At 37.5% G+C, this 27,791-nt stretch overlaps 1 protein-coding gene across 2 annotated transcripts; it reads right to left on the bottom strand.

The window, feature by feature from the left end:
* MAPK12 (mitogen-activated protein kinase 12) lies at positions 1 to 25,153 on the bottom strand. Of its 2 annotated transcripts, XM_026669037.2 has the most exons (12): positions 24,819 to 25,153; positions 21,908 to 22,037; positions 19,079 to 19,137; positions 14,803 to 14,914; positions 12,431 to 12,460; positions 11,697 to 11,744; positions 8,612 to 8,726; positions 7,308 to 7,379; positions 6,271 to 6,350; positions 3,736 to 3,814; positions 3,101 to 3,274; positions 1 to 1,938 (listed from the first exon to the last, which is right to left on the bottom strand). In XM_026669037.2, exons 1-12 carry the CDS (start codon positions 24,932 to 24,934, stop codon positions 1,868 to 1,870), a joined length of 1,086 nt encoding a protein of 361 aa, XP_026524822.1. In that variant the 5' UTR covers positions 24,935 to 25,153; the 3' UTR covers positions 1 to 1,867. The 2 variants fall into 2 exon arrangements, with proteins under 2 accessions (XP_026524822.1, XP_087825523.1); XM_087969397.1 differs by lacking the exon at positions 7,308 to 7,379.
* Between the last annotated feature and the right edge of the window lie 2,638 nt (positions 25,154 to 27,791).

The following is a 27,791-nucleotide window of genomic DNA, read 5'->3' as shown; positions in this document are numbered from 1 at the left end:
CATTATTACTGTTATTTATTGAAGTTGGAGGTAGACAAAGCATTGCAAAGAATGTACAATACATTTAATTTACAACATGCTTGTATTTACATTTCATTTTAAAAGGAAACAGTTATTGTTTTTTTTTATTCCTGAGTTTCTCAGCATCAACAGAATTGATAAGTAAAAGGAATGGCATGCTATATTTCCAAGTCAATAGTCATATCTTATGAAGGCTTGTTTTTACCAGAGAGATGGATTATTTCAGTAATGATTAACCATTTTTTATACATGTTTTTTTAAAGGAGCATATTCACAGTTACAGAAGGTTGAGTTTAGGATTCTAGATTTTTTTCATGGAAAGAACCCTGCACAGCAAAACAAATATGCAAAAAGAAAGCAGCAAATTTAGATAAAATTCAGCACACACACATGGCAGGAAGCAAACAGATTGTACGTTTTGCATGTAAAAAAGTCCCTGTTTTAATTAGTTTATCAAATTTCAAGCAACAAAAGTAGGAAATATTACTAGGTTAAACCCTTGGATTACCTGTGCCAGTCACAACAGGAAATACTGAACAAGAGAATCTGACTTAATCAACATATCATCTACTCTCAGTGCATATAATATCATCTACTCCCACTCCATGCTTTCATTTCAAAAAATGAAGGAAACCTTAAGTTGTCTTGCCTTTCTTCACTTGTTATGTACTTCTTTTTAGAACTAAATATAACTGACTACCCAATGTTTCCCCTTGAAATCAAGTATGAAAAGTTCTATTATAGAAAAATAAAGATGTTCAGTAATTGTTTGGCAATTATGATTATGCTGTTTCAGATTATCTCTATGTGAAGAGCTGGTTGAGGGGCTTTGGGTCACTGTGAAATACAGGAACTTGACTGTAAGTTTCCAATGTTCATAGGGTCCATATTGCTAGCTGCAACTCTATGAAATTGATGCTCAATATGCACATTAGCAGTTGTTTTCCAGCTGAGTGTGAGCACACAGTGAAGAAAATTGCTGTATTTTTCAAATGAACTTTTAAAAGGAGTACCAGAAATTATGAGCACATAGGTAACCTATATACTAGGAAATCTATAAAGTAGGAGGAAGAGAAGGGACTACAGAATTGTTTCTAGAGATAGTCATGGAGGCAGAATGAAACATTCACATAATCATATAATCTCATTTATAAAGGCACTAGCTTCCAAAACAAATATTCAAATATAGGCAACTGGTTCTCAACAAGTGTGCATGGACTCAATATAGGTTAAGTACAGGCAGTCCTCAACTTATGACCATTTAATGATGGTTCAAAATTACAACAGCCTTGGAAAAAGCAATTTACAATCTGTACTTTCACTTATGACTGCTGCATCATCCCTGCAGTCATGTGATTGCAATTTGTGACCTTTTTGTCAATTTCTGGCAAAAAATGCCTATTGAAAAAACCGGATCTGCTTACCGATCGTATTGATTCACGTAATGAGGGCTGTAAAAATTATCATAACATCAGATGTGATCCAACTTACAACCACAATGATTTAGGATGGAAATTCTGATCCCAATTGTGATCGTAAGTTGAGGACTACCTATAATTGAAGCATACCTTGAAAAATATCATAATAGAAGTGGTAAAAGTATGAATCTTGGGGGAAAAGTTTTGTTTCTATTATAATAGGGCTAAGGTTTTTTCAAGAGGGACTGCTATAATTTACGATATAAAAAGGTTTGAGCACAACAGCTTCAAAATTCATATTAAAATGGTTACATCTAATTTATTTAATAAAAGATTTGTACAATTATATACATATATACATATACATAAATATAATATTTACAGTCTCTTTTCTTTACTCAGTTTTTAAGCAAACACACAACTTGAGGTTATATTACCGTTTCTTTTGACTCAGGCAATTGCAATGGCTTAAAGTTTACAACTTCTTTATATGTGATACCTGGAAAAATTAAAGAAACACAAAAATATTCACATTAGATTCAGTATTTTTTTTAAAAAAAGTCAAAATTTAGTAAGACAGTGCAGTAATCCAGATTTGGGAGAAGGAGAAAAGTGATCTGGAGCTTGGTGCAGGCAAGCTTGTCACATTTGTTAACTAAAATTGTTTATCTTTTCCTGAGATCTCATAAGTGTATTATTAAGTGTATTAACCAATGTCATCAGTAGCTTACAGTTTGAGGTCTCCCATTTAGCTATAGATGAACTTTTAAAACACAATTTATGGCATTCCATTTTAAAATGCCAGCAGCAACAAATTAATCTAATTATATATAACATTTTGAATGTTGGGCTCGATTTTGTAAATTTGAATTGGCCCAATTAAGGTTTACATGTACATAGAGGGTTGATGATGGTAGCTTTTCCAATTATATATTTCAGGTAATTTAAACATCCAATAACTAGAAACCCAAAAGAATGCAGTTTCCCATCCTCTTCCTTTACTGATTCTCAGAAAAAGAGCCAGTTTGATCTTACTACAGTACTTTAAAAGCCACCTGATACACAAAGTAGTTGATGATTTTCATGGTATGGAAGTATATAGCTTGCACACATAGCCTTGTAAGACTCTGAAAGAATTTAGCCACCTTAATGACCATGAGCGTCTGATTAAAACACAAGGACAGAAAAAAATCTCCCCAATTAATCCCCGTAATGCAAAATTTACAGAATGCTGTCAGCAAATAATATTTTTCCCTCATGATAAGGGCAGTTTTAGTAATTACTATTAAATTTATACCATGCTATTTCTGCTTATAGAAGCTTTCATAGCTCTTTACATTTCTCCATGCTGTACTCTCATTTCTTGTCCATCCATGTGTATTCAAGTCTATTGTAGAACTGAGCATAGAAAAGACATTTGTCTAAGAGTTTAGAAAATCGGAGGAGAGGAAATAATATAGGTCAAAAAGACAGAATGGAACAGCAAGGACAAAGAAGTATTTCTATGTGCCTTATTTAATGCAGCAGATTCTTCAGTTCCCCTGAATTATATTTTAATTAAAATGTGTAAAAATCTATTTGAAGAATGTAGATAAAGTTTCCTACACCAATCTCATTGTCATTAGAAAACTGCTATTCAACACAAACAATTCCAAACATACACTTCCATTCATCCAGGGGCAGATCCATGTTGTCAAAAGTGTCATCATATTTCTCTGCTTTGTTTTCCTCGTCAGGATCATGAATGGTTTCAAAATAAGAATGTGCCAAAGCTTCACTTGCTGTTATTCTCTTCTCTGGATCTAACACCAGCATCTTTTCCAAAAGGTTCACAGCTGGATCAAACAAACCAGAAAGGAAGTTTAAGGACAAACACTCTGGAAATAGATGAAGCATGTACTTAATATTTTGTGTTAAGTTCTGCGTCTTTTAGACACGCATTAGCCACGCCCACCTGTTTTAGCACAGGGGGGGGAAAGGCGCAATATGTCACATGACAACGTGATGGTGCGGTTTGACCCCCCTGTTCTAGATATCATGTAGTTGAACAGATGCTCAAAGAACTGTAATTTATAATAAAGTGTATCTAGCAGGAAAAGCTGACCTTTATTAGCCAGATAATCTGACAATTATGAAGAAATCATTGAGAAAATAATTCTACAATGAAATTTTCACAGGGCACCAAAAAAAAAAAAAAAAATCCTGAAAGTTTTTCTAAGAAGATAGAAGATAAGTCAGCCTGTTTACTAACCTGATAAACTTTCTAATATACTACATCCACCAATATTTAACTTACCTGAAGCATTTGCATTTTTCAAAATGGCAGCAAAATCTTTTTTCTGTACTTGTGGAAGTCTTTTGATATAATTTTTTGCCTTAAAATGAATAGATACAAAGATTACTGGATATTAATTGTTTATGAATTCGGGGAATGAAACAAAGAAAAAAGAAATTGGAGGCCATCAAACTGGGTTTTATTCCTGGTGAATAGATGGGGAAAAAAATCCATTTATGGAATACATGGACAAATTACATACGAGTTCACTTTGGACCTGAAATTCCTAAATTAGTTCATACCAATTTGCCTACTTTCAATAATTTCTACAGTTTAAGATAATTTGATTTTGTTTTCTCAGATCCCAGATGCAGGCAAATCATAAATCTTGCAGATGGGTACACACACACACACACACATACACACTACACAAGTAAAGGTTTCCCTTTTCCAGTTATGTCCTATTCTAGGGGTCGGTGCTCATTTCTGTTTCTTAGCTGAGGGAGCCAGCATTGTCCAAAGACGCTTCTGTGGTCATGTGGTCAGCACGACTATACACTGAGGTGCACAGAACGCTGTTATCTTTCCACCAAAGTGGTACCTATTTATCTATTCACATTTTGCACACTTTCAAACTGCTAAGTGGGCAGGAGATGGTAGAAGTAACAGGAGCTCACTCTGTCACAAGGGGATCAGATCTCAAATCCAGGCTGTCAGGTTTGCAGCTGACAAGTTCAGAGTTTTTAACCGCTGAGCCACCACATCTCCTACATATATCTATACACACAAAACCAGCTCCTGTGTTATATTCAGAGTTGGCTATAATAAATGAATTAAAATTTGGCAGAAATTGTTCTCTCTGCAAACAGGACTGAAACAGATAACCTGTCTTTCAAGGATATTAGAGCTTCTGATTGGCTTACTACAGAAAAGCTTATAAGGCCGTGACAAAATTAGCACAATTGAGAAAGTCCAGAAATATTTCACAAGAAGAGTTCTCCACTCCTCTACTCATTGTAGAATACCTTATGCCACCAGACTTGAAATTCTAGAACTAGAAAACCTTGAATTACGCCGTCTTCGGTCTGATTTAAGCATGGTATATAAAATCATACATTGCAATGTCCTACCTGTCAATGAATACTTCAGCTTCAACCATAACAACACAAGAGCACACAATAGATACAAACTCAAAGTTAACCGCACCAAACTTGATTGCAGGAAATACGACTTCAGCAATAGAGTGGTCAATGTCTGGAATACTCTACCCGACTCTGTAGTTTCTTCCCCAAACCCCAAAAACTTTAACCTTAGACTGTCTACTATTGACCTCACCCCTTTCCTAAGAGGTCTGTAGAGGGCGTGCATAAGCGCACCAACGTGCCTACCGTCCCTGTCCTATTGTTTCTCTTATTCTTCTTTTTATTTTTCTTATATGTAGCCATTTCATGTATTCACAACTATGTATACACTTATACTTATTATCTTGTAAACAATTGGCAAATCAAATAAATAAATAAATAAATAAAATAAAAATAAAAGGAAGTGCTATGTACAGGTGATTCTCCAACTTACAATCATTCATTTAGGGAACCTTTGAAGTTACAACGGCGTTGGAAAAGTGATTTACAACCGAACCTTGCACTTACATAGCAACATCTCCATGGTCACTTGATCAAAATTTGGGCCCTTGGCAATTGGCATGCATTTATGACAGTTGCATTACTCAGAAGCCATGGGATTGCCATTTGCAACCTTTAGAGCCGGCTTCCGACAAGCAAAGTCAATGTGGAAGGCCAGATTCGCTTAACAACCGGGTTATTACCTTAACAACCGCAAGTGATTCACTTAACAAAAAGGTTGTAAAACTGGGCACAGCTCACTTAACAATTCGCTTAACAACATAAATCCTGGACTCAATTGTCGTCATAAGTCAAGGATTACCTGTATACAATGTAAATCCAATTTGTAGTGAAATCAAGTTTTACATTCTTGCGCCTTTTACTTTTGTCTATGTGATTTTTAATTGTAATTAATCAAATTTATATAGCTATCCATCTCATCAGAAGTGTGGTCAGAAGGCTCTATTGGATAGGATAAACAGTTTCCACCTATCTCTTTCTTTGATTTCAGATCATTTTCTTGCGATCATGTGAAAATTTGTTCTCACATCAAGCCTACCTCACATGGAAAGGGGAAGTTCAGCAACATCTTAAGGGTAAAAGAATAACAATAATTAATTTAAAGTTTTAAACACAAGGTATCTGAAATATTTCTTTTTAAAAATTAGAGCCATATAAAATTTCCTATGATGTATAGCTTTTAAGATAGCAATCATTTATATTAATGGGGTATGGACGACTGTGAATAAAAAAAGTGTATCAAAAAACCCAACTAAAAAAAAGTTTCTAATAGTTTCTAACCAGATTTCCTTGGTTTGCTGCTTTCAATGCTGCGTTAAAAGAAAATCTCGAAATAGAACTAGTACACTTAAGTTCCACAGAACCATCTATTTCTGAACCTGCTCATGTAAATTTGGCAAAAGCAGCAACTTACATCTTGGCTTTGTAGTTTCTGAACAAAATCCTGAGTTGGTGTGCCTGTAACTTTCATAATTTCTGTAAGCTGGTCCAGATCTGAATGTCAAAGTCAGGAATCAAATATTTAGTCAGCGTGTTATTAAAAAAATGATATAATTAACCTATTTTTCTTACTGTTGAAATCAAAGCATATAACACATATATTTCATATACATTTTCATAACTACCAGCAGTTGGCTAGGAATTAACAACTAAAAGGATACCCCTCAAACAATCATTAATGGGTCATCTTCACTTTTGTTTATTTTAACCACACTTTTGGCCATCTCATTGAGTGTTTTCAGGCTTTCGTACCTACATTAAAATTTTAGATTTCTTTCTTTGTTAAACTAGTATCAATGATCTCAGCTTCTAAATTTTGAAGATAAAAAGCTATGTTTGTCTTTAAACACTGATTCTTCATAACTCATTTTGAGCCTCTAAAAATGTCCGTGACAGTAAAAAAAAAAAAAAAAAGATAAGCTCAAAGGTTAGCTGCATCAACATATATAAACTAAACTAAAATGCAATCCTTTATGCCAAATGTTGGAATCAAAAATGTGACTTTCAACCAGCATTTAATTAAATTTAATCAAAACAGAGCCTTGGTGGAGCAGTAGTTAAAATGGAGTATTGCAGGCAAACTTTGCCCACAGACTGGAGTTCGATCCTGACATAGCTAGAGTCTTCCACCCTTGCAAGATTGGTAAAATGAAGACTCAGATTGTTGGGTGCAATATGCTTCTTCATTGTAAACTGCCCAGAGTGCTGTAAAGTGCTATGGGATGGTATATAATCCCAAGGGCTATTTCTATTGCTATGAGCTGTGACAAACTATTCATCTTGCAACTTTCTGACAAAGCTACAGACCTCCAAAGCTGGCTTGATGTTTGCAAGTAAATAGTTCAAAGTGAACATTTTTCACTTGAAGTGATTACGAAGTGGCTTACTTTGATACCTGAATGTTTGCATATTTCTTCAACTTAATGTGAAACGTTCATCAAGAAAGGATACGATCATTGCCCTTGAAAAGGGGCCTTCCCGTTACCATCTCAGCCATTATACACCCCACCGACCAGATATCCACTGAAACACAAAAAAATGCACCCATTAAATTGGTGTGAGCGGCATCTAAATTCAGCTCATCAATCAACAAAGCCTTTAAAAAGAAAGCAACAGCACAAAACCAGGGTTTTGTGATTTGTAACTGAAAATGTTGCATTCTATTTCTGTAATTTCAATGGATCATTGAATGTTTTTTTAGAATGTTGAGCTACAGGCATCTTCTTTCTTTCAAAGTTTCTGTTCTTTAGCATTGATGAAGCAGCTAGGTATGATCCAAATCAAAGCTATCTGTTGTGCCATCTCTTTATTACATTTTAAATTTTCATGTAAGGAGCTCAGCGTGATATAGCATCATTGCCATTTTATCCACTCATAAATCTTATGTTAGACTGGAAAAAAAAATCAGCTCCAGTGAGTTCTATGAATCAGTAGACTATTATTTAAAAATAAAAATAAAACTTCTGTAGTTGGCTTATTATTGCGACATGGGTTTTCTGGAAGCACCAGCCTCCCTTGTCAGAAGTGCAATCAGTAGTAACTAATAATTAAATAATTAATATAGTAATTAATACTAAAATTAGCCCAGATAAAATAATTGTTGGTCTAAGTCTGCTTATGGATCTTTGCTTTGGGGAAACCAGCAAGGAAGGTTGCAAGTGGCAATCAGCGCACTGCACCACTGTAACTGCAGCCAGTGCCCAGGTTGTAAAATCACATAGTGCAAGGCCCCAACCCCCAACCCCCCCCACCTGTAACCCCTTTCCCGCCCCCTTTTCAAATGGTCGCTGAACAAAATGATTGGCAAACAAAGAGTACGTGTAGCAGAGTTTTCAGGAGCTACATATAGCTACTTGGCTTCCAAGTCCCTGTGGTAAGGGGCCAATGTTAAGAATGGCTGAATAGGAAAACCAGACAAGTGAAGTCAGACATTGCAGAAAGGGCAAAGCCTTGAAACCCAAGAGTTTCAGAAACCTACCTGATGTCCTGCAGATGACTAGAACCAACAGGTTTCCCTCTAGAAATGTTATAGAAATTAATATGCAAACATCTACACTACCTGTTGTTAATTTTTTTGCAATGTTATTCAATGTCTCTGTAAATAAAACTGAGTTTTTCAGTTGGTCTACAAAGAGATCACAAGGTGGTTTTTATCAAGCTGCCACTCTTTTGCAATAGAAGTAATGAAATTATATAATTAGTGGTTACAGAAACCCCAGCGCAGAAAAGCAGTTTCTAGCAAATACAAAAATTACCTGTTTGTGTATAATGCATCCAATTAAGTATAACTTCTGGGGCTCGATACCACCTAGTAACCACATATCCAGTCATCTCACTATCTGTATGTCTTGCCAGCCCAAAATCTAAAATCTGTTTTAGAGGAAGACAAAATATAATAAACTTTCATTTCTGGAATTGTCATAAAAGCCTTGAATTGGAATCAGATTTGTTCACTTTAGAAAATATCCCTAAACATTGCTCTAAAAATGTTTCCTATTCCCTTGAAAATAGTTATAAGAGATTCCTAACAGGCTACATTACATTTCTGTCACACTGCTAAAATATTTATTTCTCATATCCCAATATTTTCTCATCACTTCCATTCAACTTACATTATCCAAATAGTTGATTGCAATGAAATGATACCCTTATTTTAGAGGAATGCAAATTGTTATTTGGATTTTGTAGCTTTGTTCATATTAAATAGCATTTTTGCAAGTAAAGGATTAGAATCTCAAAGGCCTATTCATTACATGCTATTTATTCAAGCATCATAAACACAAGTTCAACATGTTACATTTCTCCTGACAGTAGTAAGTGGAAATCTCAGTTCACTGGAATTATTTTTTACGTTATATAATCATAAAGGCAGAAAACTGAAACCACATGAATTCAGTTTATTATTCATCTATTCATAGCTACTGATAAAGCTTTGAGCTTACTTTAGGCCATGACAGTGTAGCTGGCAGAAACAGATTTTCTTCCCCCATTATCAGCTACTCCAAAATGCCACGCAAAGAAAGGGTCAAAGACCTCTGGCATTACATAGAATTCAGGGATACTATGTCCAAAGTTAATGGAAGTACAATTTGAAAATCAATCTCATTACTCATTACTACATGTATCAACATGTGGATCCAACTCAATGCAATTTTTAAAAATGCAATAGTGTGGGTCGTTAAGCAGACTGCAGGGGCTTGGGCTTCCAGGGCATGGTGGAGGCAGGAGAAGGCCCAGGCCAGGGAGAATGGTCATGAGAAGGCTAATGTTTTGCCAGATTTGAGGACCATTACTCCAGTGTGTGGAAGGCTTTTTCCTCCCTGCATAGAGGGAGGGAAAGTCCCTTTGTACACTAGGGGAATGGACCTAAAATCCAACATAACTTCCATTTGCAAACTTTTCTTATTCACTTTCTGGGTATTAGACACAAACAACTAGACACACACATGCAGAGTTTGAATTAACTACTTTATTATGTTCTGTCTACAATATAGGAATCTCCTCAGTCTAGCAGCCTACTCTTGGGAACCTGTTGTGGTTAGCCGGCAGCAGGTGCGGACGGCTGAGGAAAGCGAGGACACAGGTGAGGGGCCAGGACCATTAGGGAGTGGACTGCTGCCTTCAGAGATTGTGGGGGCTAGCAGCAGCAATGAGGAGATTCCCGAGGAGCCTGTGCCAAGCGCGCGTGCGCGCAGGATTGCTCTCAGGAAAGAGCAGCTACAACAGCATGGGAGACTCGGGAGTAAGGCTGCAAGGTAATGGCCCCTCCTTCAAGATAAAAGCCAGCTGTGAAACGAACATTCTTTGCAGAAGGCAAAGACGTTTTGAAACTCCAGCCTCGTGGACATTCCAGTATCCTGAGTTTGTATTTGAAGATTCTTGTATTGCAAATTATTTCTTGTCTGTTATCTTTTGGCAAGTCTCGCACAGTTTGGCAAGGCTTGTGCTTATCACAGCTAATTATTTTGCAGAAGCATTAAAAGGTTTCTGTTCCACTTGGATTGTGTTTGATTTGTTGGAAAAGGGCGTGGGTCAGAACAGAACCATCCAATTAACTCAGGGAGGGTTGACCCTTTTGTGGTCGTGCGGTGATTCCAGGCTAGCTTCTCAGCTTGATCTCCCGCTGCCATGCTGGGTGCTTCCCAACACTGGGGAAGCTGGCAGAGAAAACTGTAAATGGCGATCACGATTTCAGAACATTTGGCAACTGGTTGTAAATGTGAACAGGTTGTCAAGCGCTCAAAATGCAATCATGCGATGGGGAAGCAGTGTGACATTTTATTATGGCAGGAAGCGCTTTATGATCTCTAAAGCATCAATTTCAAGGCTGTAATGACTGAGCAGTCATTAAATAACTAGCCATAAATTGTGGATACCTGTAATTGCTTTCTTATATTAAAGTTGCAATTAAAACAGTTGGCAGCTAAGAAGCTTTGCATACTTTCAGAGGATTTTGCTACAAGATTTCCATACTCAACATCAAAACCTCTGTTTTATTCCTCTTTTTCTGTTGGAATATTTTTTTAAAACAGTATACCTATTTAAGCACAGCCATGATGCTCTAACAAAACTTAAGCAATGTATGTTGCCTTAATGTGCTGTCTTAGGGATTATTAGAAATATTAGAAATTAGAAATACTGTTAGAAATATTGTCTGTTTGCCATGAATTCATACAAATCTTGAACTCGATAACCAGCTATAGTTGTAACATAGACCCAAACTGAAGATCATACTGAACTGCTTGTAGCTTCAGCCAATCCATACTAACAATATCAACTCAAAGATAATTTAATTTTTGAAGCTTTTTACATGAACCCCATCAACAGAGCCTTTACTAAGATGCTCACTTGTCTAAATGAAAGCCTTACAAAAGCCTTAGATTGTCCACTCAGCATTTTATTCCCATTACCCCAATCCAGGAGTGCATGCTATGTTTCCAGCTTGTATCTTATTTCCCACAACTTAATTAAAGATACCTTTTAAATGGCCTTTTGTAGAAGAAAAAGACTTGATTCTGCTTCTTACAAACAATGGGATAAAATCCTATAATTATCTATGAAAACATTCAAGCTTAAGCTTCTGGAAAAATGTTAACAAACTTCTTTTACAAGCAATCATCTTTACATAGTGTGCAATGTTGCAGAGTCTACCCTTAGTCAGGAAATCTGCAGTTAATCCAGGCACACAGACATTAACAGTCTGTTACTTCACACAATAGTGCTACAGACTGCAACCTGTTCTCATTTTTAAAATGCTTTTCGCATTAGCTATATCTGACATAATTCCAGATTCCCCGGTATTTACTTTTGAAAAAGCCACTAGCACATTCAGTTTCTTACCTTCAACTCACAGTTTTCATTAACTGCTAGGTTTCCAGGTTTTAAATCCTATAAAGATGTTTAAAACAAGAAATCTGAAACTGAATTTATTTGTAATTGGAAGTATTTATTTCAAAGGCAGGCAATTTTTTTAAATTGTTCAAGACAAACAACAGCCCAGAATGCAAATGGGCTAATGTGTTGCCAAATATGAACATAGGGACCAATACTGAAGAGATCAGAAGCTTCTTTGGCAGTGACTGAACAATTACAGAAGCCAAGGGAGCAAGCAAAGTATTTTTAAAAATCCAAACTCAAACAGGTGTATGCATGTATATTACTATAACATTTCCACTGAGCAAAATGAAAATATTACAAGCATCCAAACATCCTGATCTCCTTTTAATCAATCACAAAGGAAACCTGTACTATTCATTGCATTTATACTGAATTGGAAATGTTATTGTAATAATTCCTCAAAGATACAGTTTAATTTGCATTTAAGCTTTGTACATCAAAGAACCCAAGGAATACATTATCAAGTTCTCATTAAAATAGCAAAGACTTTTTCAAAGAGGTATTGTAGTTATCAATGATTGAAATTGTGCAATAAACATTATCTTTCTTTGTATATTTCAGTATAAAAGTTCAGTATAAAAATCCCAAGTATTATATATGGATATGTGATTGAAGAGAATGTTTCTACAAGAATAACTAAACTGATCAAAAAGGAAAGCTTGAAGAGTTTTACTTACTCTATGAATTATGCCAGATGAATGGATATACTGTGGAAAGAAACAAAAAATATTTTACTCATTTGCTATCAATGAAATTTTTGTTGTTGTTCCAAAGCTTTGCAAGGCAATGGCAAAAACAATCCATAGAGAACCACTGGAATGCAAATAGTCATCTTCATCCTGATCTAACTTTCCTTTTTTGGGGTTTAGAAAAGGTCTTCTGCTAAGCAAAACATCAAATTGTAATTTTGTCTATATTTACAGATATACCTCTGGGCCCCACAAAACCTCTTTATAGTTCTTCGGAATAAAAAATGTTTGGTGTCTTCAATGGTGCACTTTGCACTGTTAATGGATAAAGGTAATCTGAGGCAATAATGAGCACCTTGCAAGATTAGAGTGTGAGACACAGAACTGTTCAATCTGTCTGCTATCTCATAAATGCTATTTTGTGACATGAATGCGCCCGCTATAACATTTGTTAGGTGAATGGGCAAGAATTCAACAAGAAGCAGCCATTTTGTCAGTGTCCATGACAAGGTTTTGAAATTAAAATTTGTCTTTCAATTCAAAAAGATCCTACTTCCTGTACTTTAGCTGTGTTTTATGGAAGTTTCAATCCAACCAACCTAGAAATCAATCTTTGTTTAAGTTGCCAGAAACCAGATATCTAGATTGAGAAACATATGAATGGAAAATTCAGAATTCTTCTATAAAACCAGGCACTACAAAATTCAGAATTCTTCTACAAAACCAGTTAACAAGGTTGACTCAGCCTTTCAAGGTGGGTAAAATGAGGACCCAGACTGTTGGGGGCAATATGCTGACTCTGTAAACCGCCTAGAGAGAGCTGTAAAAGCACTGTGAAGCAGTATATAAGCCTAACTGCTACTGCTATTATTTCTCTGCTACAGACCAACACTTCACCTTACCTACATAGGTAGGAAACCAGTCTTTTGAACTATGGCTCAAGACCAATTGTCTGCCCTTCTTCTCTGCAAGCACTAAACTTCCAGATAAAATGAATTTGCAAAACAGAGTTTGGATGGTGCTTTTGTATACTACAGCTCTTTTTGGGTTCTATTTCTGTCCTTGTCTCATTTTAACAGATGGCATTGCCATCACTATGGGGTTCCCAAACTAGAGCCTTCAGCCATTTTAATCTTAGACTTCTTCTTCCTACTATAATATTAGCAGGAAAGAAATATTTGAAACCTTAGCATGAGTCCTTACATTTGCACAACATATTCACAGTATATTTTACGTAGAAGAAATGAATGACTAGTCCTACAAGTCAGAAATATTTGGAAATATTCTTAGGTAAGCAAAGCTTCCTAAGAAGCTAACAAGGAACAGGAAAAAGCAATGATTTCTGCTGGAGATTCTGTAATGTAGTGATGAATGTGATGGACTAGGAACTGAGAAGGCAGAGATTCAAGATCCACCTGAGCCATGAAAGCTAAACAGGATGATTTAGAATCACTCTCACAATTCATATATCTCCTGGGTTGTTGTTATGGGAAGATAAATGCTCTCTGTGTCCTCAAAATTGTAGAGGAAAGGTAGGAAATCAATCAAATAAATATATGAAATCATTCTTAATCCTCTCTTGGTAGTATTCCAACATCAACTGTCCCATTTCTTTTTTAAAAAAAAATAGTTTCCATTTCTTGTTGACATAATAGGCAGTTTAAACAAACATGAAAAATAGCCAGGTACAATATTTAGGCCTTTCCATTCTCCCTGCACCTGGGCCAGATTGCACATAGCAACTGAGATAGCTTTCTGGCTTAAAAAAACAGAGCACTACATGAGGCCCAAGGTAATCAAAGGCCATTGTTGTTTTCCTTCCTTGCTTTGCAGTAAATTCATCAGTGCCGAGGCCTAAGCCTGATAAAGAGAAAGGTTCAATGAAAATGTAACAAGAATCAAAATTCCTTCAGAGTAAGGATTTGTAAAAACACATTCCAATTTCAAATTCCATCGGTCAATGAATATGTAATTTTACACTATACTGAAACACACTATAAAGTGGATTAGAAAGTTGCATAAGGAGTTTCCTTATGTATTTTTTTTTCTTCCATTCAATTGTGTCTGATTATCAAAGGCTGCCTTGACACATTCTTGCAGTTTTCTTGTGGCAAGGGTTTTCTGAAGTGGTTTGCCAGGGCTGAAAATAACAGGCCCAAAGTTACCTGGCTCGCATTGTGCCTAAGGCAGGGCTAGAACTCACGGCCTCCTGGTTTATAGCATGATGCCTTAACTGCTACTTATCATAGGAAAGGAGATATTGTGTCTCAAGAAAATGACAAAAACCAACAAGCAAAGGAGATATTGTGTCTCAAGAAAATGACAAAAACCAACAAGCAATTAAAAGAGAAAGAGCTAACCTTTAGGCCCTTTAACATCTGGTAAACCAGGAACTGGATCCTATCTTCAGTTAGTTTCTCATGCTTCATTATTTTACTGAGGTCTGTTCCTATAAATGGCATGACAAGGTAGCTAAAATGAAAAGGCAATTAAACATGAACTGAATCAAATTCTATAGTCTAATTGTAATATTGTAGAGCAACTTAACATGGAAAGGCATGCCAGACTATGTATAGTTCAGTTAGAAGATATCAGGACAGTATAGAGAAAGAACAAATAAATCTATCTTTAAATATGAACATTACATTGGACTACAGATAGTCCTCGACTTACAATGAAACTTGAGCCCAAATTTTTAGTTGCTAAGCAAGACAGTTGCTACCTGAATTTTGCCACAATTGTTAAGTGAATCACTGCAGTTGTAACATGGGTGTTAAAGGAATCTGGCTTCCCCATTGACTTTGCTTGTCAGAAAGTTGCAAAAGGGGAGCACATGTCCTGGGACACTGCAACCGTCATAGATACATGCCAGTTGCCAATCCATCAAATTTTAATCACGTGACCATGGGGATGCTGCAATGGTTCTAAGCGTGAAAAATGGTCATGTCCCTTTTTTTCAGGACTGTTGTAACTAAACAAATGGTTGTAAGGCAGGAATTATCTATATAATAAAAAGGTCAATGTAAAAAGAAGTGCTTTGAAACCTTTCCTAAAATTCTAGAGAATTGGTGGCAAAACTCTTTTCTACGTACAGTAAGTTACCAAGGTTGAGAACAAGATAGAATTTACTTTGGATTATAAAATAACCATGTAAAAATGGATCCTATTTTCCAGTAAGCATTGTGTTATATAAAGGTTTTCTGTTCTTTTTTTTTAACTGAACGCCACAAATGGTTTAGGCTTTAGAACTGCGATGGCGAACCTATAGCATGTGTGCCGGAAGTGGCATGCAGAGCCATGTCGGCACACAAGAGGTCGCCCGGAAGAGCCCTAATGTGCATGCGCGCACCACCCGCATGACAGCTGATTGTTGGGTATCTGGCGTGCATACGTGGGAGTGTGCGGGAGACACATGCACATGTGCATAGATGCATGAGGTGCACGGGGGGTCTCACACGCATGCACAGAAACATGCATGCGTGGGGGGTCATGTGCGCATGCGCAGATGCATGGCCCGTGTGGGATCGTGTGCACATGCACAGAGATGTGTGGTGTGCTGGGGGGGGTCACACACGCATGCGCAGGGGGGCCGTGCACATTGCCTTCTGGCTGCTGGTATGTGAGCACCCACACACGAGTGCGCATGCAATTTTCGGCATGGGAGCCCAAAAAGGTTAGCCTCCACTGCTTTAGAACAATAAATGTTGATTGATAACATTATCTACAGTTGGCATAGTTTTATACTAGTACATAAAACTGGGCTGAGCTAGAGGATGCAGGTTGCAAAACTACTATTTTGATCCTTCCATCATCTGGAAATATATTTATCAAGAAGGCAAACCAGAAACCAGGATGAGTGGGGATGACTGAGCACCTCATACACACACACACACACACACACACAGATAAAGCAGTCCTTCAAATCCACATTTCCAACACAAAATGAAGCTTGTCTATATATGAATTTTGTCAGGTTTTTTTAAAAAATATTTATTTATTGAATCAGTTTATATAGCCATCTATCTCATAAACAAGTGGCTTTGGTCAGCATACTACAGGGTTAAAAAAGTTAATACATTAAAAAAAAATTATTAAAATAAAAATAAAACAAAGTAACAGATAAGGTTGTTAGTTTAGTAAAACCAGCCAGGCAGAAAAGCAAATTAATCAAAGCCTGATTTGTTTTCTTCCTTTCCTTCAAATAAGACATTTTGGAGAGAGTATCAAAGCAAATCAGGAATTAACTATGATCTGTGGTTCAGCAATATCCAAAACTAAAAGTAATCAGGCTTTATAAACCAAGAAGCATGGTAGCTTTTCTGTGGTACGTTCCAAAACAATATTATTTTATGACATACGCAAGGCCAATATCTGTATAACCAGGGTAAGATGCCATCAAGTCAATGCTGACCATTGTAAATAAATTTCCTCCAGGAAAATGTTGCTTATAAGCATAAGGACATAAAGCTGAACTAAATAGTTTAGCTTATGTTGAGTGATCTAATTTTTTTTTTAAAGCAGAACTGTTTCTTGGGGTAGGGATCCACAGCACCATAGACAACAATGCATACTTCCTAGAGGCAGATAATGTAAGTAATTTCCATAATGCTATCAAGAAAGTCAATTGGAGATCATCCTATTGCCTGTCAATAGCATTTTTAATGCTGTAAACTGCCCAGAGTCACCGTGTGTGAGTTGGGTAGCCATATAAATGTCTTAAATAAATAATCAATCAATCAATCAATCAATGAAGAGGCACAAGTATGCTATTAATACTAAGACTGATAAAAAGATGTAAGATACTTAGAAGGACCAAGACTTGGGGGCTTTGGAACAGAACAGAGTGAGAAGCTTGGCACATGGAGAAGTATTATCTTGCTTGCCAGAAGAAATAAAATATTGTTAATGCTTAATTAGAAGTCCTAATTAAATGAAATCCATTTAACCCTTTAAACATGACTAAGGTAGTCCAATCTATATCCTGCTATCAATTATTTAAATTCAAAGGAAAACAGTGAAATTTGCAGAAAACTGATTTTAAAAAAGGGGCCAAAAAAAAAGCAGGTATTTTTCAGCTTCTGGGGACTTTTATTTACTGCAAGGGAAAAAGCAGAGCTTTCTGATTAAAAAAACCAAAAAACAGGATAAACAAAGAACCAGGCCTGGAGTGCTGACAATTGTTGAATAATGAAACACTGATGTGTGCTTTCCTCCATGATTTTATTATGGTTAATGTGCCACAGCTTGTAAATATTGCAAAGCTGCTGAATAGCTAGCAAGCTATTCCAACAATATAAGTAACTAATGACAAAAATATGGTTGAAGTAACTTAATAACTGTAGCCTTTTTACACTAATACATGTATGGTGGATATTACTGTATTCACATGTAGTAAGAAAACGTAGGACTTTAAACACAGGGTTAAAAGCTGACAAATACATGCAAAAATTCAATACTAATTTAAAGCAGAAGACGGGAAAATAAACTATTTATGGGAAGCAATTGCACAAACCTAAGTAACTAATAAAAGTTTAACAGACTTCTCTAGCTAGATGGGGAGGGAGAAATTACATATTTCTATTTTTTGTACAAATAGCTTAAACTTCCCAAGTGTTCCACACTACAGCATCCATCGGTCTCAGCCGTTTTATATGTTGATTGAATACAACAGAAACTGTGGATCAATACCTGGCTACTGTCAAGTAGAAAAAGCTGCTTTAGCCAATCTACTATTTAATAAATAACCACATCTTCCAATACCTAATTATAAATAATAAGCAAACTTTTTAAAAAAAATTCAGATATTTAACTGGCCTGATAAAACAAAAAAGTAGCACATAAACCTAACAAATTAATAATCGAACTACTTTTAGAATAAGACATAAATAATTCCATCAGCAATATTTACACTACTGGAAAACAAAACGAGCATTAATGTGCTGGTTTATATTTTATTTGGAAGATATGGTCTAAATGTCCTCTGGCTTTATTTACTGAAATCTTAACTATTAAAACTAGAAAGTTCTTTCAGAAGTTTCATTTTCTACTTAACGCTATAAAGACGTAACATCTGTCTTTACAGTGGTCTTCAAACTAAAGACTTGTGGACTTCAACTCCCAGAATTCCTCCTCCAGTTATGTTAGCTCAGGAATTCTGGGAGTTGAAGTCCACAAGTCTTAAAGCTGTCAAGTTTGAAGACCCTTGATATAGATGGTTGTGATGTCATTTTATTTTATATATAGTCATGATTCTTACAGCATAATGACAATGCTCACCAACAATTAATGTATCTTAATACGAAGAACCAGATTCCAAACTGATCCAGTTAACTCCAAAGCAAGCTTAACCAAGAACAGGGGTGGACCACTAATTTTCCCAAGGGGCCACGTGAGAAACTGGGAATGCACCACCATCTGCAGATGCTACACACACACACTGACATTGCTGAAGCCCTGTTCTCCCCCTGACGCCAATGCCATATACCAGACTGGGACTGCCCGCGAACCAGAAAATCTGGTCTGCAAGAAGCAACAATAATTCCATCAATATAAATACAAAGAAATTTGAGATCAGCATCTATTTTACTGTAAATCATAACACAGAAGCCAAAGTTTTCCCCAAAATTATACACTTACAAGTCATTAAATGTATCCAGTGAAGGATCTGGTGTGAAGACATCTAAAAGCCCAATTACCTACAGAAGAAGAGAAACACAAATAAGAAAATAGTGCCATTGCAATTATTGGCATGAGAAACATGCAAGTCTAATTCCATGTCCAATTCAAAGTGTTGATTATGATCTTTAAAGCCCTAGAGGTCAGGTTACCTATGGAACTGTCTTTATCCCATCAGCCTGACCCACCTGATCCCACAGGAAAGATATGCTGCAGATCCCATCAGTTAATGAGTGACTTGGTGAGGTCCAAAAAGAGAGCTTTCTCTGCCCTCCCACCCGCCCCCCGTGAAAGCCTACGCACCCCCAGAGGTGAGGTGAGCGGGGACCACTCTCTTGGCCTTTCATAAAGGTGTTAAAAACACGGATCTGCACCTTTTCTTGCACCAATGAAAGGGAGGGTTGGTGCCCTGACAGCCTCCCACCTTTTAATCAATTTGTTCCCTTGCCCGTTTTAAATTTGACATACTTGTATATGTTTTTCATACTTTATTGTACACCTCCCAGAATCGCTTTGTGAAGGAGATGGAAGGTTCTTAAATATGACAAACAAATAATTGGCGAATTCAGGGTGTGTTTTGCTGTGTAGGGAAATGGTATGCTATATGTTTAGTATACTATGTCTTGCATGCATATCATGTATACAGGTTGGATCTGAGCAACTGAGAGCAAATTGCAGAACTGAGATTTCCCTTGAACTCCTCTAAAAACACTCTGGAAGTTAGAAAAACTTCACATGAAGAAGGATGTCAATGGAGATCATATTTCTTTTTCCACTGTTTTGTTCCTGAGAATGTCTCCTTGGATCAGAAAAGAAAACTGCTGACCTGAAGCTTCCTCTGTGCATCTTCAGAGATTCCTCTACTATAACTGTATCTACTCAAACTGACACCATTTTGAGGTAGGCAACAGAAGGAAATAATCTTAAAGGATTTATCACAATTAAAAAATAAAAAACTCTCACTATATCGCTCTACCTAAGTTTTGTTCACAAGGAAGATGTAAAGCTCTTGTAGACATCATTTGGGCAAAAAAATTAACTATGATTCTTCACCACTAAAAGGTTTCTACACTTTTTAGATTTGGTTTAGCAACACAGCATACATAGATACCCCTCCCTAAACATTTAATGAATAAATAAAATATTAAAAGCCTGCAATTATCTGACATATTTTCATGAAAATTCATGACCCACAAGTGTTCATCTGAGAAATGACAAAGCCAGGACCCCAAAAAAGTGCTAAGTCTTGATTCAGTGCATTTCCATCAAGAAAATCTTGATCAAATTAACTTACATGAAAACACAAACCTGCCTGATTCTTACCTACTAATGTACTTGCTTGGCAGAAAAATAGAAGATGATTAGTGTTGAAAAAGAGTAATTAATCAAAATATATTCAGTTTGCTCCATGCTAAAATGCAACGCTAAAACAGAAACTCTGAAACAGCACTTTAACAAAACTGTTAAACAGCTTTCTCTTCCTCAATCCCCAGATTCACAATCAGTACTGACAATTACTAGACAAAACATATAATGTTTAACTGGACAGAAAATTAATCCTATCAAAAACACATGAAAGTATCAACTGGTAAAGCAAAAACCTTTGGTCTTTTTAGCTTTCAAAAAAGGGGAATAGGCATTCTGCACAAAGCATTATTGTTCTAACATAATAGTAAACTATTTACATTACACATGTATGTGTATGTACACACACACATATCTATGTATAAAAGTGTGTGTGTGTGTGTGTGTAGAGAGAGAGAGAGAAATATAGATATATAGATAAGTTTTTTAAGGCTGGAATTCCAAATCACAAAAATAATTTAAGATTTTGCAGTATCAATATATTAAAAATCAGTTATAATTAAAACAAAATTTCAACAAAATTTGTAAAACTGCATTTAAAGCCACAGTTCCTATAGAATTCCAAGCATCTGAGATAGAAATAGCATGGAAACAGAAATACAAAGCAATACCATTCAGCCAAAGAGCTTGGTGAACAAAATATCAAACTGGCGCCACTTGTTCATTAGGCTCTACAGTTCTCTCATAATCATTAATAATTATTTAATGTGGCATTCTGTAATATTAGACTACAAAGTAAGCTATGGTTAGCATTTTCACCCACCTGCTCTGTTCCTTTATTATCAGGACTATGAGATTAGTGTCAAATAGACTTGGTTAAACACATAATTTTACTGATGATTTTTATTTGGGATTGTTCTGTTAAACTTATCCCAGGTTTGGGCTCAGAGTTAATGCTAAATGAAAATGAGATGGCATTCTCATGGCCAACTTGGGGGGGAAAGGAAGTTTGTTTATGAAGCGCTAAACTAGAGTTGTTAAGCAATGCTTGTCCATACCAGGCTTCTGTTATCTCATGACTTTTTTACTAATATAGTTGATGAGGCAGTGGAGGAATGAAAGATTGTGCAAAACTTACTCATTTAGAAGAAATAGTAAAATAACAACAATGATTTAGATCATCATCTAGATCAGGGGTAGTCAACCTTTTTATACCTACCGCCCACTTTTGTATCTCTGCTAGTAGTAAAGTTTTCTCTAACCGCCCACCGGTTCCCCAGTAATGGCGGGCGGTAGGGGACAAAACCCCTACCGCCCACCATGAAAGCTGGAACGCCCACTAGTGGACGGTAGGGACCAGGCTGACTACCACTGATCTAGATCCATGTTAGTCCATGTGAACTAGTTCCTGTTAGGCTGCTAAATCAGAGTGTGCAAGGACTTTCTGGACTGTGGGATAAAAAGTTCATTTGAGCAGGTACTCACATTTTCATGTTTCATGTGCTTCAGGAGGCGCAGTTCCCGGTAGGCTCTTTTGGCAAAAAGCTCTGATTGAAATGGGCGGTACAACTTCTTGATAGCCACCTTGCTTCCACTTTTCTGGTCTATAGCTGAACTTAACAGAGACAGGAAGAGTTGCATTAGATGTAACTAGAGAAGACATGTGGACCTGTCAAGCCAAAATAGCTACCCTATTAACCTTCTAAGGTGGAAAAATTCAGCTATCTTTTATTGTGCTACAAAGGTGTCTATAAATTAATAAGAATGGTTGTTTAAAAGAGGTTACCTCTGCCCTGTTCTCCTTCTAAGTGCGGCAAGAAGTTTTCTTATTTTGGGAAAATTCTTCACGGACGGGAGGCTCACTCCTAGCACCACCAACACAGTTAACTACATGCTTCTGCCTTAATAACAGACTATAGCCTGCTTATTTGTAAGTTGATCAGTTTCAGCCACGGTGGCGCAGTGGTTAGAGTGCAGTACTGAGGCTACTTCTGCTGACTGCCAGCTGCCTGCAATTTGGCAGATCGAATCTCACCAGGCTCAAGGCTGACTCAGCCTTCCATCCTTCCAAGGTCAGTAAAATGAGGACCCAAATTGTAAACTTGTAAACCACTTACAGAGGGCTGTAAAGCTGTATCTAAGTCTAAGTGCTATTGCTTATTGCTATTTAGAGGTGTATCGTAACAAGAAACCTAAGAAACTGCTCAAGTTGTATCGTTTGTCTAACTGGCACTGACTCACTGACACTTCTTTTCCATCACCTCCTTTTTAGAGGAGCCAGAGACCTTTTGCATGAGAAACAGATACTTTATCAAAGAATTAAGAACTCACCTCAGCAGAGTGTAATTACTTAAGGTCATGTTTTGTGTAAGAGAGACAGAGAGAGAGATTTGTGTATGAGTGTGTGTAAGATAGATGAACAACATATTGTTATTTACTGGGGGTCATATGCCACTCCAGTCCAAAAGGTTGAAGCGACTTAGATTCACCTCTACAATAACCTCAACACCTGAGGAACAACCAAACATAACAAGAGGGGTTACACCATCCTCTCCCACTTCCATGGCCATGCTCTGACGTGTTCAATGCATTCAAACTGCCAATTACACCAACCATCATCAGGGCACATGCCAGAGGAAGTAAAACATCAATTTTTCCTATTTCCATTTGAGATCTGGGATCAACAGAAGAGAAGAAACCAGTAACTGATAGATGGAAATCATACAATGAAGCATTAAAAGGGAAGGGAAAGAGGAAGAAAGGACAGGATGTAATGTGATGTAATGTAACGGACACACTTCATAGTGCTTTTTGGCAGTAATATAGAAGCAGTTTGCAATTGCCCTTTCCTCAGTTGCTTTTTCAACTTCCCAGTCTATTCTATAACTATAGAATCTCCTGGTAGCCTCCCATCCATAAAAACAGGTCCAATTTGTTTTTTATCCTCCTAGGTTGGCTAAATAGTGCCTATACATTTTTGGGATTAGATTTCCAGAAGAAAATTTGGGTTTCTGTTTATTTGGCTTTTTTAAAAATTACTCCCAACAAGACATTCAGAATAATAGAATAACAGAGTTGGGAGGGACCTTGGAGGTCTTCTAGTCCAACCCCCTGCTTAGGCAGGAAACCCTATACTATTTCAGAGAAATGGTTATCCAGCCTCTTCTTAAAAACTTCCAGTATTGGAGCATTCACAACTTCTGGAGGCAAGTTTTTCCACTGATGAATTGTTCGAACTGTCAGGAAATTTCTCCTTAATTCTAGGTTGCTTCTCTCCTTGATTAATTCATTGTGGCAGCAAAGATGCTAAAAGGCTGAGTCATTTCCAGTTAGTAAAAATGGCATGTATTGTGAAAATATTTCTGGGGGGAAAAAAATAAGCATTTCCCTTTACAAAAACCAGCCACATTTTGTTGTTGTTGTTGCAAAATTATAATTCACTGCCCAAGGTTGTTTCAGATGTTCCCCTCTCCCAAAGATCCGTTACCCCACTTCTCTGTCCCAAAACAATGCAGTAACTTTTCTCTCTCCTCCCTCCGCATTTTCTATATAACAGGGCAAAAAGAGCAGAATTAAAGAAATTCAACCTTCAAAGCCACCCGAAAGTCCTGCTAACACCACCCGTTGGTTCTGGGTTCACTTTCAATGCACAAAAGGAGAGTGTGCTGCATTCAGACGACAGGTTGTTGTTTTTTGTTGTTTTTAAAAAAACACCTCTCAATCTGCATGCCAACTTAACTAACCATACTGTTAATTTTTGATTACCGGAGTCTTATTTTTTTCCGCGGTCTCCGCGCGTTGAGACACCCCCAGGCTGATGCGAAGTGAGAGAAACCTAGAGAAAACGGATCCCGCCCTCACTACCCAGGTCAAAGGTATCGTGTGAACAGGTCCAACCCCAGGTCTGTGGAAGAAAAGGTGGTAAGGCTGGCATTTCGGGCGTCCGCCTCTGGTTCCCAGCTGTCGCGGAACAGGCTTATTGGTGTGTGTGTGTGTGTGTGTGTGTATATGTATGTGTGTGTGTGTGTGTGTGATGTGTGTGTATGTGTATATATATGTATGTATGTATGTATGTATGTATGTATGTATGTATATGTATGTATGTATGTATATGTATGTATATGTATGTATAGATAGATAGATAGATAGATAGATAGATAGATAGATAGATTATAGATAGATAGATAGATATAAATATAAATATAAATATAAATATAGATATAGATATAGATATAGATATAAATAAAAACGTGTGTAAGGAAGAAACAGCGGGAAGAGGCCCTTGTTCCCTGGCTGGACGGGGCCGGACTTTCGCTCCGGCAGCTTCGCAGCGCTTCCTTCGGGGCTCTTTCCTCTGCCCTCCAACCAGGGGCGCCCTGGGCGACCACTTACTTACCAGACGGCGCCGTAGGCTCCGGAGCCCACCGCCTGCAGCTCCCGGTAGCGCTCCCTCACTTCCCAGACGGTCTTGGTGATCTCCTGGCGGGAGAAGCCTTTCCTGGGGGAGGCCATCGCGGCCTCTCCCTCTTCCCCAGATTGCCCTCAAAGAGGGGAGAGAGAGGGTGGGGTGGGGGGTGGAGGAAGAAGAACGTCCCCAAAATTTTACCTCAGAGGAACGTCAGCCGGGAAATAAAGGGCGCGCGCGGGGCCTTTGGTGCGGTGTCCCACCCTCTTGAGGGGCTCCACGGCACTGGGTCCCCTACCCACGCCACTCACCCACCCCTTTTGCCTGCTCCCGTTCGCTTTCCCCGGGTGGAGGAGGAGGAGGAGAGCCGCGCGTCGGTCCCTTGGCTGCGCCGAAAGGCCACATGCGCGCGCGCTCTCTCTCTCTCCGCCCTTTTCCTTCCTTCCTTTCTTCCGCGCTCATTTTGGGGGGGAGAGAGAGAGAGAGAGAAACAAACCCCGCGGGATGTACAGGCCCTGGGCCCCTTTCCACCTCCTCAGTGGCTACTCTCGCCTCCCCCGTTGTTAGTCTGATTGGGATTTACTTAGGTATTTGTATCCAACCTTGATTATTTTTTACAAATAACTCAAGGTGGCGAACATACCCAACGCACCACCTTCCTCCTCCTATTTGGCTTTGCGTTGCAGTCACTTGACAGGTCCTGGAGAACAGCCGTTGCGCCAACCCACCAAAGGAGCATATGGCTTTAAAGTGTATGGGCCTTGGCATGCTTGCACAAAGGGGGGAAACTGGCTAACTTGGGGTTGGGGTTGCCAAGTTTCAGCAAGGAGAAGGAGGTCTGTGGTGGAAAGCAGCTGCTTGGCATAATGGAACAAAAAAAGGGGGTTGTTTTTTGGGCGGGCAGGGCGGCCTTGGGATCTTCTCTCTCTCTTTAGCTGCTGAAAACGGAAGGCGTTATTTCTTCATAATTAACTGCTCTCGAAGTCCTTAACGTAGGCGTGCCATGTCCCAATTAAAAAAACCCAGAAAAACCTCCCAACTGCCTCCAGACCCAGCCTGGCCACAGATCTGATCTCCCCAGATGAGATCTCGCTCTCAGCCTCACCTCCAGCCTTCCTACCTTTTGAGGATTTCCAGGTTGACCATCTTTTCAAGCACAGGAGGAGGTTGCAATCTGCAGGCTACTGCAAGTCAAGCTGGCAGCAGGGAAGTTAGCGCCATTCAGTTTCTCCCCTTTGTGCAAGCATGCCAAGGCCCATCAACTTTAAAGCCATACGCTCCTTTTGTGGGTTGGCGCAACCACTGTTCTCCAGGACTTGTAAAGTGACTGCAGTGCAAAGCCAAATAGGAGGAGGAAGGTGTGTGTTGGGTATGTTTGCCACCTTTAGTTATTTGTAAAAATAATAAAGGTTGGATACAAATACGTAAGTAAATCCCAATCAGACTGGGACATAAAATAAACCTAAATTTCCAATTTGCAGAAACTTCCTTGGATGAGATCCCTTCACCTCAGGGTTAGCTTCTGTCCACCATCACATTTAACTTGAATGAAACAGGTTGATATACAGTAACGTATTGTGCAATTATATAAATTCAATCAGCAGTAAATTTAGATTCATTCTTTTGTTTTGCAAGTTTTATTGGTTTTTAAAGACAAACAAACAAAACATAAAAACATCCAACTTTCTTTCATAAGTGTACAAGCAGTGTGTCGGTTGGTTTACAAAAAAATTTGTGCATCCATTTCATAGTCTCAATTACAGTTACATTGCATAATAACTCATATTATCAATCAAAAATTGAATACCCTAGTATCACTATTGAACAATCATTTGACTGTAATTTTATTCATTCATAGTTTGCGAGATAACTATAATTTACTTAGTTTATTTTATAACAATTCATATAATCTTCCCAAATCTATCCTAAAGACATTTTATAGATATAATAACAAAAAAAGAAAAGAAATACATCTTTATATATTCATTATTTTCTAAAATTCTACATATTCTATTATTGTATTTTATTATCTAACCATTGATAGAAAAGGTCCCAGCTTCAGATAATCCCAGGGACTTTTAAGAATGAATCTTTGATAGAAAAGGTCCCAGATTTTGTAAAATTGTTTATCCTCTTGTTCTCTAATTTCAAATGTCAATCTACTCATTTCAGCACATTCCAATATTTTCTTAATAGTTTCCTCCTGCGATGGTATTTTCTCATTTTTCCAATTTTTAGCAAATACAATCCTAGCCGCTGTTAATACATTTACAATCAGGTATTTCAAATCTTTATGTATCAGGTAAAATTCCCAATAAAAATATCTCTGGTTTCAAGTCTATATGTTTCTTTGTCATTTTTTCCAACCACATGTGGATTTTAGTCCAATATTTTCTAGCATCTGCACAAGTCCACCACATATGGTAATATGAGCCAGGTATCTGATGACATTTCCAACATTTTTCAGATTTATTCTTGAGCATTCTTGCTTTAAGATTCATTCTTAAAAGTCCTTGGGATTATCTGAAGCTCAACCAGCCCTCTTGATGCATTATGTTATCCAAAACCAAAATAAAGATGGCAAAGTTGATTTTGTGTCATCAAGTTGATGTCACCTCTGAGCAGTCACATAGATTTTTCTCTGTGATGATCTGTCCCTAACCTGGTCCTTCAACTTTTCCAACGATGCATTCCTTGCTATTGTAACTGAGCCTGGTTCTATGGAGATCATAGAAGGAAACCTCTATTAGTCTACAGTGGCAAAAAAAAATAAAAATGATAGCACTTTTTCTTTCCAACAAATTCACTTTAAAAGGGTATATAAGCTTTTGTGAACTGCAGCTTTTTCATCAGAAACAGAGAGTGCTAGATTGATGTGAGGCGAAGTAGATGGTGGTGACGGGGAGATCTTTATGCAGATACATCAACTGAGATAGTCTGAAACTTTTTGAGGTATGTGATTTA

The sequence above is a fragment of the Notechis scutatus genome, chromosome 6 (genome assembly GCF_049901735.1).
Source record: "Notechis scutatus isolate UNSWTSFEM ecotype Mainland chromosome 6, rNotScu1.2, whole genome shotgun sequence".
Taxonomy (NCBI): Eukaryota; Metazoa; Chordata; class Lepidosauria; order Squamata; family Elapidae; genus Notechis; species Notechis scutatus.
This window is presented reverse-complemented; position numbering and strand designations above follow the sequence as displayed.

Coding starts and splice junctions, on each gene's coding strand:
- MAPK12 (XM_026669037.2), bottom strand. CDS start 24,934: ATGGCCTCCCCCAGGAAAGGCTTCTCCCGCCAGGAGATCACCAAGACC. Junction 11,745..12,430: donor CATCTGGCATAATTCATAGA/GTAAGTAAAACT, acceptor ACATCTTTATAG/GATTTAAAACCTGGAAACCT. Junction 7,380..8,611: donor GATGCATTATACACAAACAG/GTAATTTTTGTA, acceptor TTTGTGTTTCAG/TGGATATCTGGTCGGTGGGG.